The sequence below is a fragment of the Myotis daubentonii genome, chromosome 3 (genome assembly GCF_963259705.1).
Source record: "Myotis daubentonii chromosome 3, mMyoDau2.1, whole genome shotgun sequence".
NCBI classification, from domain to species: domain Eukaryota; kingdom Metazoa; phylum Chordata; class Mammalia; order Chiroptera; family Vespertilionidae; genus Myotis; species Myotis daubentonii.
The window spans coordinates 172120813-172137445 of record NC_081842.1 but is presented as its reverse complement, the minus strand read 5'-3'; the positions used below and the strand labels follow the sequence as shown (position 1 = coordinate 172137445).

The following is a 16633-nucleotide window of genomic DNA, read 5'->3' as shown; positions in this document are numbered from 1 at the left end:
GTGCATGCATGAGGTAGACCTAGTCATACAGACTAGAGAGACAGATTACAATGGTAAATATTCTTGGGAAAATATCATATAAACATAGGATGCATCAGTTGCCCCATCTGTAAAATGGGAGCATTGGAACAGCTGCCACCCCAGAGCCCTTCCAACTCTTAACATTCTATGACTCTGGTATAAATGGCGTTTATCCGTCTTGATAAACATACCTGGCAGCCTGAATGTTCTGCAATAGACTGTAGATTTGCAACTTGACGATCTTAAAAAGTAAGCAAACAAACGAACAAACAAAGCTTGTCTCCAAGCTGCAAATGCAGGACAAGGAGCCTCAGGCCTCTCTGATGAGCTCAGTGCACACTCCGGGAGGACCATGAGTGAAGCCTTCTTCACAGACTGTCCGATCCGCAAGGAACTTGAATGGCCTTGTAATCCAGTTCCCTCATTTTACAGGAGAGAAAATGGAGGCCTAGAAGAGCAAAGAAATTCCACCAAGGTTACTTGACTAATGTGTTCCTGAGTCAGAACTAAAACTTGACTTTCTTGACTCCTAGACCTAAATGTCCCGTCACTTCTTTAATTAGGAAAGAAGCCTATTCAGAACTCAGAACATATAGAAGAAAATCACATTTAAGGGTATTTAAGTGAAATTCATTTTTTTGGAGAAAAGTCTTGAGAAATCAGGATTGTTGGACCTAAAAATAAAAAGGTTTATTAATAGTTTCCAGTAATATAAAAAGGTCTTGTTAGAGCAAAGATACCATCTCAGTGAGAGCAAACTGAGTAGGCCTTAGCAATTTAAGTTAAACTTGAAGAGCAATATTTCAATAAGAGTCATTGAATGCTAAAATGGGTCATCAGAGGGAGGGAATCCCTTACTCCAGGGATCTGTGACTTGTATTCTATTTTCATCAACAGGGTAGTGTCCAGATGATTCAAAATGTAGTCAGGAGACCATTTACCACTGCGGGCACTTCTTAATGCTCTTATATGGGCTCCGGTTGCTGGAATAAGAAGAAATAAAGCAGGACCTACAGGGAGAGAGCATAGATAAAGCAAGATACTTAGATGTGGTCTTACAATTTAGTTAATATTTTTACGAACAGTGAAAAGCTATCCTTTTAAATCAGCTTCTTACTACTCAAAAACTAAAACACGGAATTTTCAAGGTGCAAGGAAAAATAACAGGAACTTTGCACAATCAAATGTGATCTAGCAAGAAAAGCACCTCCAATTATGCTATTAGCCAAATTTTGACATTTTTTGCATCTGTTTTTTTTGTTTGTTTGTTTTATATGGGTCCACCATTTCCCCACTGTAATCTGACCATTCTGTAAATGTAAATTCACTAAATGTTTATTGTGAATCTTTGAGTCTGTGTTTCAAGTTATTTTCACATTGTGCTGGCTAAGCATTTAACAGAGGAAATTCAGAATAGGGAAAAGCATATAACAGAGGAAATTCAGAATAGGGAAACCTAGCAGTTGTTCCAATGCCTGCTTAGGGAAACACCCATGAATGCCCAGTTGGCACTGTGTGAATAATGGCTTTCTTCTTTATTGTAATGTTCTCTGCATAGATACAGTGGTGGTTCAGCTCAGTTACTCACTGCTGCTAGGAATCTTTAATTAAGCAAAGGGGGAAAGTTGCTAGTCCCACTGGAGGGTTTTATATCTGTGGTGGCATGGGAGAATCCAACAGCCAAACATGAGGAATGGTGAAGGATGGTGGCTGGGAGAGGCAGGGCTATTGTGACCTTGTCTTTTAGAAAAAGTAGTAATTATTAAAAATGAAGTGACAGGGAGAAAAGTAATTTCAAAAATAACATAATCTGTCATTTTTAACGTCAGAGATTGTGAGACCAGAAAGAGATTTTTTTTATAGGAACCTCAAGGCCTGGGTTCTGTGCTATTAAATCACTGTATCTGGAACACAGTAATTGCAAAATAAATATCTGTTGAATAAATCACCCTTTGAGCTTGGGCAAGTTGCTGACTTCATCTGAAAAGTCAGAATGTGGTATTATTATTGGTTCCCAAACTTGGCTCTGACCATCACAGTCACTTGGGAAGCTTTTCAAAAGCACTGGTTCAGGAGGACTGGGTGGGGCTCATAAATCTGTATTTTTTGAAAGTTTCCTGAATCCTTCTGATGCTAAACCAGGTTGGAAACCCCTAAACCCATAGAAATGACCAGTAAAATTCCTCCACAACCAAAAGTCATAGTAAGGCTGATGCTGAGGTGTACATGACAGCTGCTTCTGTCTGCCTGTGCTTGCGTCGCTTTGATGAGTTGTCCCCAGGGCCCCGTGAGCAGGCAGAGGTCTCTGGGGAGAACATGTGACTATGCTATCATCTGTGAGAATTGAAAGCAAACAGTCTAGATCCCAGCATGCCAACTGGAAACATGTCATTTTCAAATGGAGAAATTGTATTTGTACTTATTTTCACTGTAAAAAGCAGAGATAAAAGCAGGAACTTTTGAAAGCTGCATTAACTCTTTCAGTCACGGGTATCAGCTGTTAAGCTATTTAATAAATTATTGCTCAGTGCACTTCCAGGCATCCCTATGGCCTGAAAGAGTCAATGCATTTTTCAGAAGTGCTCAAGATACATTGCCCTGTGAAGTGAAATGAAATATTTGATTGCTGATATTTTTAATAACATACTATAGAGAAAAGTGCTTCTACAAGCAGGTAGACATGATTTTTTCAGTAATTTTAGCTTTACTATTACCTTGTTGTAGCAGAATTTTTTAAAAGATTAAATGAGATGATCATAAATTTTAAATAAGCATAAATATTTTAATCAATGTAATGCCTGTTACAAATGATAGTCAGTGTTTATTATTATTTTAATAAAATTAATAGACCAAAGGCATAAAGTAAAACTGAAATTATAGTCTTCCTCCCTCTAATCCTCAAATGGTAATAAACCAAGGTTTTAAAGTAATTATTTGAAGTAATTATTTATTTCTCTAACATACATTCTGCTTATCTAAACTAGAATTATAAATTATATCCAGCTAAAGTTATATGGATCTTTTAAATTAAAAATTAATACACATATAATAAAATGAGCAGAACATAAAGCCTGTTTTTAGTAACCTGGTCTTGGCTGCATGAAACTTTTCTATTATACAAACATATAAGTTATTAACTTAAAAAATCATGTATAAATATTGATGCCCCACCTTGCAAATGTACAAGTGTAATTCTCCTAAACTAGACTGCAAACAGAAGAGCTGGGATTGAGTTTTACCTCTGCTACTTCTTAGGCAACTTATTTAGCTCCTCTGGGCCTCAGTTCTCCCAGGAATAAAATGGAGCAAAATATTTTTCCCATCTACTTCACAAGATTGTGCTGAAGATCAAGTGAGATAATGCATGGCAGTTGTTTATAAGATGCTTAGGAATTGTTTTGCGTATTACAAAAACAACTAATTGGATGTGGTTCTCTATGACACTCACAGTCTGAAAAACGTATCCTTTTGTTGCAGACAAGCAGAATGATGTGGAGATTCCATCTCCCACCCAGAAGGACAGAGAGAAAAAGAAAAAGCAGCAGCTCATGACACAGATAAGCGGAGTGAAGAAACTGATGCATAGTTCAAGCTTAAACAATACAAGCATCTCACGCTTTGGAGTCAACACAGAAAATGAAGATCATCTAGCCAAGGTGGGTATGTGCTGGGGGTGTGTGCACGTAGCTGTCTGCTTCACAGCAGCTTAAAACTACCTGCTAGGAAACAGTAGTGTTCTCCTTTGCTTTATTATTAAATTGTATGATAAGGAAGCCGGTATGGCCTCCTTGTCCACTGATGAGCACCTAATTAAAGACTCTTTTTCTATATCAGAGGGCCTTTATTTAAAAAAACACACAACAACAACCTTAAATAGGATTTATAAATGGATAGTTCCTCATGAATGAGAATCCTACTGAAAGTTCACTAAGAGAATCCACAAGGAGGCCAGTGGGCAGGATTGAATTTTCCAGAGAACATTTTGAGGACTGTATGCCAAAGAACAATGGGAAAATCTGATCTGGTTGGCAGAGCTAGCGAGGAAATGAGAGAAATTAACAGCACTAACTCTTGAACCCAAACCCCAGTAGTGGAGGAAGGCACAGAAACAGTTTATACAGCAAACTGTGTAAGGTAGAATGCTGAGGTCCTCTGAGCCTTGTGAAAAGGGAAAGAGCTTACTGTGAGCAAAAGGACATTCGGTGAGGCCTTCTGAAAGGTATCATTGGACTAAGGTCTGTTACACATTGGGCCAAGCCTGTCTAGGGAGAGCCTAGAACCCTCGCCCCAGACAATAATTAAAAATGGAATAAACTGTTCCTTTAATCAGATAATCTTAGAGTAATCCCACAATACAGGACTAAATGATGTTTCTTACAGATTTATCTGTGGCCTAGGAACTGTTGGCTATAATATGTAACTGGCATTCTTCATTAAATTAGAGTTGATTTATGCACATTCTAGCAGCTGAGTCTTTCTGACCTGGCCCTTAGTGAGAATAACCGAAGAACAGAGGCATAGCCCTAAGGTGATTTTTTAGCTCTATTCACTTGCAGCAACTAAATTTATAAATGCAATATATAGAAACTTGGAACTAGAATAAAGAGGATACCCAATCTCCAAGGCCCATGGTTGGCAAACCGCGGCTCGCGAGCCACATGAGGCTCTTTGGCCCCTTGAGTGTGGCTCTTCCACAAAATACCACGTGCGGGTGCACACGTACAGTGCAATTGAAACTTCGTGGCCCATGCGCAGAAGTCGGTATTTTGTGGAAGAGCCACACTCAAGGGGCCAAAGAGCCGCATGTGGCTCGCGATCCACAGTTTGCCGAGCCCCAGTTTGCTGACCACTGTCCCAGGCCATTCCATTTTAACTTTTTCATGCAACTAGAAGACTCAAAAGAGACCCTCGAAAGACAGACAGCCATTGTCCAAAAAGTAAATAAAAACAATGAGTTATGCTTAAAACAAAACAAAAAAACAAACAAACAACAACAACAAAAACCCTGTTCTTATTCCTAAATTCCTCTAATTTTTCTTACAGGAGCTGGAAGACCTGAACAAATGGGGCCTTAACATCTTCAATGTGGCTGGATATTCACACAATAGGCCCCTAACGTGCATCATGTATGCCATATTCCAGGTGAGTACACAGGAAGGAATGTTGGTTATTCCATTGGATGACTATGGTTATTATTCTATCCCAGTTTACTTTTCTGATTTAGCTTTTTTTTTTCATTTTTGGACATCCACTTATTTATTTTCTAATTCATTTTACAATATAGGAAAGAGACCTCCTGAAGACATTCAAAATCTCCTCGGATACATTTGTAACCTACATGATGACTTTAGAAGACCATTACCATTCTGACGTGGCATATCATAACAGCCTACATGCTGCTGATGTAGCCCAGTCAACCCATGTTCTCCTTTCAACACCAGCATTAGATGTGAGTAATTATGATCTCTTATACCTGCCCATCCTCTTTAAAAAGTGCCACACAACGTAATATATTGGCAGAAAGAATGTAATTAGATGATTGCATATTCTTGAACTGGTTCTTGATTATGTGTCCCATCTATCAATTGAGTTACCAAATCAGAGTAGTCTTCCCTTTAAATCTCTTACAGTTGACAAATTGTTTAATTATCAAGCAATTAACAGGACACTTTATTTTTTATTGTATCTCCTGTATCTAACATGTGTCTAGTTCAGTGACTGGTATATAGTATAACTTCACTATGCATGTACTGATTCCAGCTGTGCATACCATCCCAAGCATTGTGAGGGATAACACAGAAGCATAATATAAAATTTTCCATATAGTTCCTGTTAGGAATAAGCATCCCTAGGAATTTGTATTTTCCTAAGAATTCATAAAACTGATTCTATGGGCTGAAGAAAAAGTAGCTGAAAATCTAGAACTGAGAATTGCTAGATATCTTGCTGAAAGGTGACTGTGACTCCTCCCCCAACAGATTAAAGCATTTGTATGTACTGACATTAGCAGCAATGCGCCCAGCAGACCATGTTCTTTCTTGACATATGGCAGTGATGACCAGGTGCTTCCAAAATGAGTAGGCTCCGTGCAGTAAGGGACTGGCCAACCTTTAGCCAACGCCACCTTTGCAGATTCAGTTTAGAAGGTGAAGAAAGATTAAACAGACCACAGCTCTGTTGTGTGGGTTCCATATTTTCTGAGGGAATAAATCCAGGAAGACTTGGGAAAGTGAAGTGGTGCTAAGATTGTTCTGTTTCCCTGGAGGACATGTTCCATACAAGTATCAGAGTAGACCAACACTGTTTATCAACTGTCCACTATTGTTGATAGGATACCCATTGTGAGACCAGAAATTGTCCATGAGCGCCACCGCTGTAGAGAAGGGAGAGTTCAGTGTGCCCTAGAGTAATTAGACTGGTCTTCATGGGAGAGGTGGAAACTGAGCTGGCATTTGAAGGGTCAGAGATTAAAGTAATCACAGAGGACAAGGAAAGACATTTCAGCAGGAGAAAGGCATTTTAGCCAGAAGGAATATATACCTAAATACTAGGTTTCAATCATTGTGTACCAGTGGGGGCAGAGGAGGCTTTGTGGAAATGCTCTCAAAGCTTGTACATTGTAAGCCGTTAGTGCATAGGTACTAAATGAATGGATGAAGGAATATATGAAACCTTCTGATCACACTACAAATTTAGCCTTCAGAAATAATTGACTGCCAGTCTTATGAGTGTGGAATTTGGTTTTTGTTCTCTAAGTTACGCAGCCTGAAAACGTATGAAGTTTGTTATATCTCAGAGCACAGTCTGATTTGCTTCTTTGACTTGCATGTGCTTGTGTTATATAAGCACCATTCTGCCGTACCACTTAGCCAGGCAACAAGCATCAGGTACCAGCTGATCCCTCTCCATAGGCACAGGGCCAGTGCCTTCCCGAGCCGCAGCCCGTAGGCCTGATGAGGGCATGGGCTCCGGCCATCATTCTTTTCACACGAGACCTTGTGAGGATGGATAGAATCCACATTTAATTAAATTAGTATATGAGACATTATAAAAATCAACACACCATCCTTCTCCCAACAAGGAAGAAGTGGGATACTTCAACATGAAACAGAATCGCAGGATAGGCAAATGGGACATGGAGTGAAATGTGTTCATTTTGCTCTGCAGGCCGTCTTCACAGATTTGGAAATCCTGGCCGCCATTTTTGCAGCTGCTATCCATGACGTGGATCATCCTGGAGTCTCCAACCAGTTCCTCATCAACACAAGTGAGTTCATCACTAGGACAGTCGATCAGGATCATCCTATGAGTCACTGCTTAATTTTTTCCCTCCTAATGTTTTTGTTATGGATAATAATAAGAGTAATAATGAGGTAATCCATTCCACTCAAACTGGTCAGACCTTTCCTGGATACTGTGTCCAGTTTGGCAACATCATTTTTGAGCTGCATGGAGAACTTGCAAGGGGTCAGAGGGGAGCCATAAAAAGTACTCAGTGTTTGGAAAATACGATATGCGAGGAAAGAGTAACAGATGTGGAATTGTTCAGTAAGCACAAGGGAAGGCTTGGGAATAATGTGATAATGATTTTTAGTATTATGCAGGGCTCTCCCACAGAGCATGTGGCCCCCGAGAGTCCCTCGCTACTGGGGAGGCAGGCCCAAATGTTAGATCGGAGCATGGGGACCCCCAAACAGAAATTGCAGTTAGTGACATAGCGCCATCCCTTGGCTATTATTCTTGATTAAGAGAAAATGTGACTTCATGAGTTTGATTTGCAGACCAGAGCTCTGCCTAGTGAAAGATGTCTGAATCTTTTGTGTGAAAGGTGGGCTGGAAACTATAGTTTCCACTTCCAGATATCGCAGTCTCTGGTGTATAGAGCCAGATAGCAGAAAATTTAGCATCAGGATTGTTCTAAAAAAAGTATTAATGTTTTGTTACCATACATAGAAAGCTCCGAAAAGCTACATTATTTGGATAAATTGAAATTTTACAGTCACACCATTCTCTTCTTTGAAAATCCATAACTCACAATTAACAGAGCTGGCAAGCATATAAAGAGTGAATATAGTTTGAAAATCCTAATATATTTGGTAAAGTTTAGTGACATTTTCAGTTCATTCTTTTCCAAAGCACAAAATGTGTGAACACGTAAAGGAAATTACAATCTGAGATAAAAATAAGATTTAGCAGCTTGGGAATGCTTTTACCTAATGTCAAATTCTTTATAAACTGGAGAAGGAGAAAAAGGATTTTAAAATACCAGGGATTCTAATCAAAGAGAAAGCTTATGCATTAATAACTTCTGGAAGTATTTTTGCTTAGAAACTGACTACATTCCTTTGTAGAGGGAGACTGTTTCTTTAAGAGGAAATGGGCATGCAGATTTTGGTTCTTAAAACTATTTGAATAGAGGTAGATCTGATTTCATAGTGAGGTAATGCTGACCTTTGAATTGTATCCCTTTTTAGTAAGTCATCATTTTTTCCTGTTTACTAGATTCAGAACTTGCTTTGATGTATAATGACGAATCTGTGTTGGAAAACCATCATCTGGCCGTGGGTTTCAAACTGCTGCAAGAAGAGCACTGTGACATCTTTCAGAATCTCACCAAGAAGCAGCGGCAGACACTCCGGAAGATGGTTATCGACATGGTAAGACTTCAGCCTGTCCGTGTTCCTCACTGCCTTCTACCGTCACAGGAGGAGGAATCTCATTTTCTCTCATACACTGAGCTCGCTGAGTATTTTCATTATCTTTTTACCCAAGGTGTTAGCAACTGATATGTCCAAACATATGAGCCTGCTGGCAGACCTGAAGACAATGGTAGAAACAAAGAAAGTGACAAGCTCAGGCGTGCTTCTGCTGGACAACTATACAGATCGTATACAGGTATTTGAGAAAAAGCCTCTGATTGAACACAAAGCCAAACCAAACAACAATAAAAAATGAAAACAAACTTAAATTAGTTGCATGTCCTCAGTTATGACTACAGCTATAGGTTTATTTTAAGGACAAACTGAGCAAGCTAAGAAATAACGAAGAAAAACATTGCAGCTTATTCTCTAATTTACAAGGAAAACCATAGCCCTATTTATTGAATTGCTTAGTTCTAAAAATAAGTGGCAAGATCTATTTGTAATTGGGTGTACGTGACTGCTGGTCCCCAAAGCTGATGTTTGGATATAAATCCTATTGACTTGCAGTTTGTTAAGTCTGTTTTAGTTATACAAATTGCCATCAGCTGTTCTCTTTCCACAAGTGGAAAATATGAAGATATCTACTTTGAGTAATTCTTTGCATTTTTTCCAAACTGAGGAAAGGAAATGGTGGCAGTATCTGACCTCTAATGTCCTTTCCAGTTTTTAAATTCAATGACCATCAATTTAAGAAGACACACATTTTCCCGTTTGGGACTCCCATTTTAACCAATTCTGGCCAGCAGCCTTGTAATTCTGCTTTTTTGGTGCACACACCATAATTATAATGCAACTAAAATGTTCTTAGGTTTGGTACCAAATGTCCTAACACAAGAGGGATGCGATGTTTGAGTAGTATTTACACCTAATTTTATGAGATTTCCAAAACTTGATGATTGCAGGTCCTTCGGAACATGGTACACTGTGCAGACCTGAGCAACCCCACCAAGTCCTTGGAATTGTATCGGCAATGGACAGACCGCATCATGGAGGAATTTTTCCAGCAGGGAGACAAAGAGCGGGAGAGGGGAATGGAGATTAGCCCAATGTGTGATAAGCACACAGCTTCTGTGGAAAAATCCCAGGTATTTAATATAAGGTTTTCAAAGTCTTTTAAGCTCTGCTGATTGTAGAATTGGAGGGTTCTATTTAGTTCTTTCCTTTTAATAGAATATATATTTATATGAAATGATAAGGAAGCAACCACCCATTTAGTTCCATTATACTCAGGACTCATTTGCCTTCTCCATTACACTGAGTGGAGATAAAGCAGCCAGTCATCAGAGGCCATCAAAGTTTGAACTGTGTAGCCTCAAACAGTTTAGATGGTTGTCTATGATCTTAGCAAATCCAGCTGATCGAACCGAAGGCTATAGGCTTCCTCCAGCTCATCCACCCAGATTTCTCCTCGCTCTGTCTTTACCCAGTATCTCTACTCTTGTTCCCTGCACCCCATTTTTTCTGTCTCTCCATAATCAGGCTCACTGCCACCATCACCAGAGGTAGTGAATCTCACTCCTACAAATCTCTTCTACCTCATAGTCCCAGCTCCGTCCTGTGCCCGCTTCCAAGGTTACGTCTACACTCTGAGAACGTGCTGACATCTTCTGATTGTGTCCAAAGCCAGAAATTCCCTGTGGGCTGAGGATTTGGACAGTGCAGTAGAGGCAGGGGGCTCAGAAAGTTCCCAGATTCTAGCTGCACTAGAACATGTCAATATCCCCACAAAGGCTTTAGAACCTGCTAAGTTGTTACTCTTCTCAGGACCACAAATGGCCTGAGCCAGATGGGCATGACTGAGAATGAGTCCATAGGTTGTCTAAGGTCTTTATCACAAAAGCATTCAGAGTATTTTTTGTTCATATTTATCCTCTTTCCTCACTACCTACTCCCCAAATTTACATATGCTTGTAATATTTGTCTAGTAACTTTGCAGTTATTATACTGTTGCTTCTTTTTAAAAAAGACAGTCAAATGCATTTAAAATCTGTGAAAGTGTCCTAACAGTCTAATATGCTATAAAAATGCACAACAACGTTAATTTAGGGACAATTTAAACACCCAAAAGCCTTAATTAGAACCACATTAATTACATTAATTACTTAAATGGAATAAGGCTCTTTTATTAACAGTAGTTTTAAAAAAATATTTATATCCTGTATGTGCAATTTTTCACACATTTTCCCACACATTATCCTATTTGAACCTCCACACAGTATTGTGAGATAGACACAACATGTATCTTCCCAGTGTATCAGGTGAAGAGTTGTCCTCTTGGTCTATTTCACCAACTCTTTAGTAACTCAGCCGCCCCCACTCAAGGCCATTCACGCTCCCTCACCATGGCCATGTCTCACCGGGGCCATGACATCATGGTCCGATCCTGTGTTTCCCACAGGTGTGCTCTGGTGACCTTTGTCTGAGTAGCCTGGCAATAAAGCCCTTTATTTGGTGCTCTTAGGATTTGTAGAGCTCAAACGTGAACAAGACCTAGGAAATAAGCAATGGGAGGCTCCCTTTCAAAAAATGCTGGGCATTTAGCAGAAGCAACACAAATGAAGAAAGGAAATGACCGCATTGTGTTCAGCTGATTCAGTTTTCTCCATTGCCTTGAGCTTGTTTTTTTCACATTCCTGGAAAACACCTTGAAAATAGTGTCTAAAGTCCATTAAACACACATAGAGAAGAAAAGGAGAGGAAAAAAGAGTGGGTGGAAGCAAGAGAAATACCTGAATCATCTACAGTTTAGTTAGTTCTTAAAACCAATGCAGCTTAGAGATGCCCTGTTTTTCCTGTGAATTCTGTTTGTTAAAGCTAAGAAAGCACCAGAGAAAAGATGATAGATAGATAGATAGATAGATAGATAGATAGATAATAGATAGATAGATAGATAGATAGATAGATAGATAGATAGATAGATAGATGATAGATAGATAGATGTAAAAGATTCACATATGAGTAAGATTCTTTGATACGGTACAACTTCGCTTTATTAAATGACTGGCGAAAAACTAGAATGATAATAAAGGGAAGTTTCCAGTAGTGTGGAAAGGTAGCTACATATTATCCCAGGGGTGCATATAAAATGCCCTTGTTCATCACCCCCTGAATCCTAAACCTGCATCTCTCCAGCTCCCCAGACCATGACAGGGGAATTCCATTCTCTCATTCAACTGGTGCCTATTCTTTCCCTCAACTTGCCCCCACCCCCAGGGTTTCCTGTTTGTCCCACAATGACGAGGTCAGCAGAAGGCCACAGAGCCCGCTCAAGCAGGATGCATAGCCCCTGTGTAAACCATAGCAGAGCCACACGCCTCATATTTATTCACAGGAACACCAGCACAGGAACTGCTTAATTGTTTTTATTTTCCCTTCTTTCTCCTGATGGAAATGACTGTGGGCCCTACAATTACAGATGTGTCCACCCAGGGGACCTTTGCTGGTTTAGGGGCTTGACGTATTCTCAGATGTTTTACCAAACTCACCTACAAACCAAAAGCATGTCACAGAACTTGAGTCGTTTCAGAGTAGGCAGGGGCTGGCTCCCCTTAGTTTTGGAACAGCGGCTTATTTTCAAGTTATCAGGGAAAGAATGTTGAGTCAGAACTCATTAGTCCTGGGGCTTCCTTCTTCAGAGATGACTCACAGAGTCCAAGTAGTGACCAAGTCATTCCCAGCCAGGGTTACAGCCAGACTTCTTATCTGGCGCACGGAAAAGGAAAAGTCGTCAATTATAGTGAGACGTTAGACGAACACAGGCTTTGAAATCAGACAAAGCTGGGACCGCATGCCAGCTTCAGTCCTTACTGGCTCTGTGACCTCCGTCAAGATATTTAATCTCCAGGAGTCTTAGTTTCCTCCTTTGAAAATAGGCCAAACCAATACTTTGCGGGATTAAGAGCGATAACTTTTTTGTTGCATAGAGGGCAGGGCATACATACTACCACGGGATGTGTTCAGATCATGACTGGGCGGTGCCTGAGTTACTATTATGGATCTGTCTTGGGTTGTTGTTATCTTTGCATGCAAACCAGCACAGCTCGTTTGGTTTTCAAGGGCCAATCGTAGTAACAGGTGTGTGACCTTCTTTTCCTCCAGGTTGGTTTCATTGACTACATTGTCCATCCCCTGTGGGAGACCTGGGCAGATCTGGTACAGCCTGATGCGCAGGACATTCTGGACACATTAGAAGATAACAGGAACTGGTATCAGAGCATGATACCCCAGAGTCCCTCCCCACCGCTGGATGAGCCGAACAGAGACTGCCAGGGGCTGATGGAGAAGTTTCAGTTTGAACTGACCCTGGAAGAGGAGGATATGGAAGGACCTGAGAAAGAGGGAGAGGGCCACAGCTATTTCAGCAGCACAAAGACGCTTTGTGTGATCGACCCAGAAAGCAGGGATTCACTGGGAGAGACTGATGTCGACAACGCCGCAGAGGACAAGTCCCCGGTCGACACATAATCTCCCTCTCTGTGTGGAGGCGAACATTCCACCCTTGACAAGCATGCCAGCTGTATGGTAGGGCCAGCCCACCACGGGGGCTGAGGCCTGCACAGGACATGGGCCATGTGGCTTTTCCAGTTACTTGAGTTTGGAGCCAGAGTACAAGACCGTGAAGCAAATAGCAGCTCAGGAAATTCCACGGTTGACTTGCCTTGCCTGCAAGCTGGGTGGAGAGCTGATGCTTTATGTGGTACTGGAGGCCAAGCTCAGATCACGACTCAATGGCTTGAACATAGAAGACACAAAACTGAGAGATTTTTCTGCACTAAATTTCGGGGAATCTTTCCCCTCTAGTGACTGAACTGACTAATATGTTCATTTATAAATCTGCTCACCTGTCCCTCTGTCTGCCAACCTGTGTGCCTTTTTTGTAAAACATTTTCACGTCTTTCAAAATGCCTGTTGATTACCTAGAGTGTAGTGTCAACTTCTACACACATAAGCATTCGAAGTTGATACAAACTTTTTTGACTCTTTCTCGGAAAAAAAATAGAAAAGAAAAGAAAATGGTCTTCCTTCCTTCTTGGGCAATATCTCTCACTTCACTACAGTTACTTTTACAATTAGAAAGAATACGCTTCTAACCACATTCTACTTCCTTCCCCTGCTGTCCCTTCCAACTCCACGGTTGCCCTTACAACATATCTCTGGTTGCCCGCTCTGAACAGTATTTTTTCTCCTCTGGAGTTTTACGTTTTTGCTGTTAACAGGATAAAGTTGAACAAACTAAGGGGTAGGAAGAGGTAGTTGTGTTGCTCACAGTAACAGTCTGTGTAAAATTCAGCGTGCTAAGGCAGTATGTCCAGTTGTGTCCTGAATCCCTGTGCCACCGGGAATCACACGGCCCCGTCCTGTCCCCTCCCTCCTCTCTTCACTCTCGCGCCCAATTATGCCATTTCGATTCAATGCTGCCGTCTCTCTGCACTGCCTTCTGCGCTAACACCCCCAATTTCTGGTTATAACCGTGTATTTATTACTGAATGTACATAATGTAATGTTTTGTAAGTTATTAATTTATATCTCTAACATTGCCTGCCAATGGTGGTGTTACATTTGTGTAGAAAACTCTGCCTAAGAGTTGCAACTTTACTTGTAACGTTTTGTATTGTGTATTATATAACCTGTTCATCGCTAAGAGAGACATACGGCCCGGGCGCTCGCCAGTGGGGACACGGGTGGGCTTCTACCCCGAGGGTCTGCCCTTTCCCTGTCTGAGTCGCTAATACTCCGCAGCCCCTGTACCAACCCATTTTGGAAACAAGATTCTCACATTAGATACTAAATGGTTTATACTGAGCTTTTACTTTTGTATAGTTTGATAGGGGTAGGGGGCAACAGGATGTGGTTTTCACCCACGTCCTCTCCAAATCTGTGTACGCATGAGTTGGGTTATAACTGGGCTCTACTGCCACTGTGGCTTCGGGTTAAAAGGCAACACTACGTTCGCGCACAGAGGGTCCTTCCGAGTGTTCCCAAACTACTGACGTCGGGAAGAAAGCCTCCTGCCTGCCCGTCTGCGGGCATGTCGTGTTCCCATTAATGACAAAAAGAAAACAATAAAAAATGTGAATTTTATAATAAAATGTGAACCGATGTAGTAAATTATGCAAATGTGAAGCTTCTGATAACACTTGTGTAGGCCTCTTACTGGCTTCAGTCTCCGTTTGTAAAATATATTTCATGCTTTCAGTTCAGCATTGTGACTCATAGTTAAAGAAACGGCACAACGGTGCATGACCAATGGGTTTGTATGTCTATGAACACTGCATTATTTCAGGTGGACATTTTATTGTTTTCAAAAGTTTCTCACAATGTATGTTATAGTACTATTATTATTATATATTGTGTTCACATGCATTCTTAAGAAACTTTTCTATGAGGTGAATAAACAAAAGCATGATTAGATTAGACTGTAGGCCCAATTATTTCGGGTTAGTTCGTCTGACATATCAAAAGCAGATCTTTTTTCTCGTTTCTCCTACCACACACCCCACAGAGAAAACCAACCGCTTTGCCTGGCCAACACCAAAGCTGAAGTTTCAGAATCTGTGTCCAGAAAGTCCCCTAGATTGGAACATTACCTATTTTTTTAGCAACTGTTCCCCCAGCTCAATGGTGCGAGAAGGGAGCTGGTGGAGGAAAACAAACCTACTTTATGAATCTGAAGAGTTTAGCCCTGGCCTGTGTTGCTAAGTGGTTAGAGCATCAGCCTGTGCACCAAAGGGTTACAGGTTTGATTCTCAGCCCTGGTCAGGGCACATGTGGGAGGCAACCAATCAATGTGCCTCTCTCATATCAATGTTTCTCTCTCTCTCTTCCTCCCTCCCTTTACACCTCCCTCCCAATTTTTCTAAAAATCAGTGGGGAAAATATCCTCAGGTAAGGATTAACAAAACAAAACAAAAAAAAGAGTTTAATCTACTAGAACAATAAAGGAAATCTCCAGCTTGGCTGGGTCCTCTAGCAAAGTGAATCATAGAATCACAGAACATTCTCCTAATGTACTCAGATGGTCCCACTGGACAGATGAAGAACTGAGGTGCAGAGACCTCTTTTAGCACAGCCCAGAGAGCGCTGGTCGACAGTTTTCTGGATGATCCATGGAGCCTTCTATCAATCACAGGGCTAAGCTTTTTTTTCTGTAAAGAACTGTATAAATCTCATAAACAAAATACTTAAATGCTCTGTTAAAGTCAGCTTTAAAAAAAATTTATCCTGAGAAGTGTGTGTGTGTGTGTGTGCGCGCGCGCGCGCGCGCGCGCGCGCGCACTCGTGTAAGGTTGCATATAAGAATCAGTGGATGGCCCATGATATTTTAACCACAGGGTAATGGTTTATGAACCAGTAAGAGGGTTTTCTCTAGAAGTCACTCAATAAGCTGAAATGACAGCACTTATTAAGACAACTGGGGAGGAGCCAAAGTTGCAGAACCAGCTTGCCTGCTGGTTGCAGAGCTAATGTTTATAGCACTTCACCACCAGCCCTGGTTTCTGATTACACCCCACCATCTCTGAGCTTCTGCTGATTAAGTGACAAAAGTGAATAGCTTTGAAAATGTCTACAGCTATAAGTAAACATAAATGTTTGCATGTCTGTTGTTACAGAGAAGTGATTCTTAACCCTGGCTGCAAAATGAGAATCACCTGGGAAATCACTATTTTTAAAAATAGGGATATTTGGGCCCCATCCTCACTTCAGATTTGTTTGAACTGGTGTTGGGTGGAGGGAGTCCCGAATATTCAATTTTTAAAATTCTCCCAAGGCAATTCTAATGTGTAATTGTGAGTAGAGAAGCACTGTTTCAGAAGAGAGAAATGTCCTTGTAGCTAAGGCTTTTGTTTTAGTCCATTTGGGCTGTTGTAACAAAATACCACGGACTAAGTAGCTTAAAATCAACAGAAATT

The 16633-nt window shown here is 40.8% G+C and overlaps 1 protein-coding gene across 3 annotated transcripts in view; it reads left to right on the top strand.

Annotated features, from left to right (window-relative positions):
* Positions 1 to 15134, top strand: part of PDE4B (phosphodiesterase 4B) — a 427958-nt gene extending 412824 nt beyond the window's left edge. For all 3 annotated transcript variants that reach the window (XM_059689266.1, XM_059689267.1, XM_059689265.1), the window contains 8 exons: positions 3499 to 3677; positions 5065 to 5163; positions 5306 to 5470; positions 7189 to 7288; positions 8524 to 8678; positions 8794 to 8916; positions 9626 to 9808; positions 12822 to 15134. In XM_059689266.1, the coding sequence (XP_059545249.1) occupies positions 3499 to 3677; positions 5065 to 5163; positions 5306 to 5470; positions 7189 to 7288; positions 8524 to 8678; positions 8794 to 8916; positions 9626 to 9808; positions 12822 to 13187 (1370 nt within the window). In that variant the 3' untranslated portion in view covers positions 13188 to 15134. The remainder of the gene's footprint in view (positions 1 to 3498; positions 3678 to 5064; positions 5164 to 5305; positions 5471 to 7188; positions 7289 to 8523; positions 8679 to 8793; positions 8917 to 9625; positions 9809 to 12821) is intronic.
* Positions 15135 to 16633: the final 1499 nt, after the last annotated feature.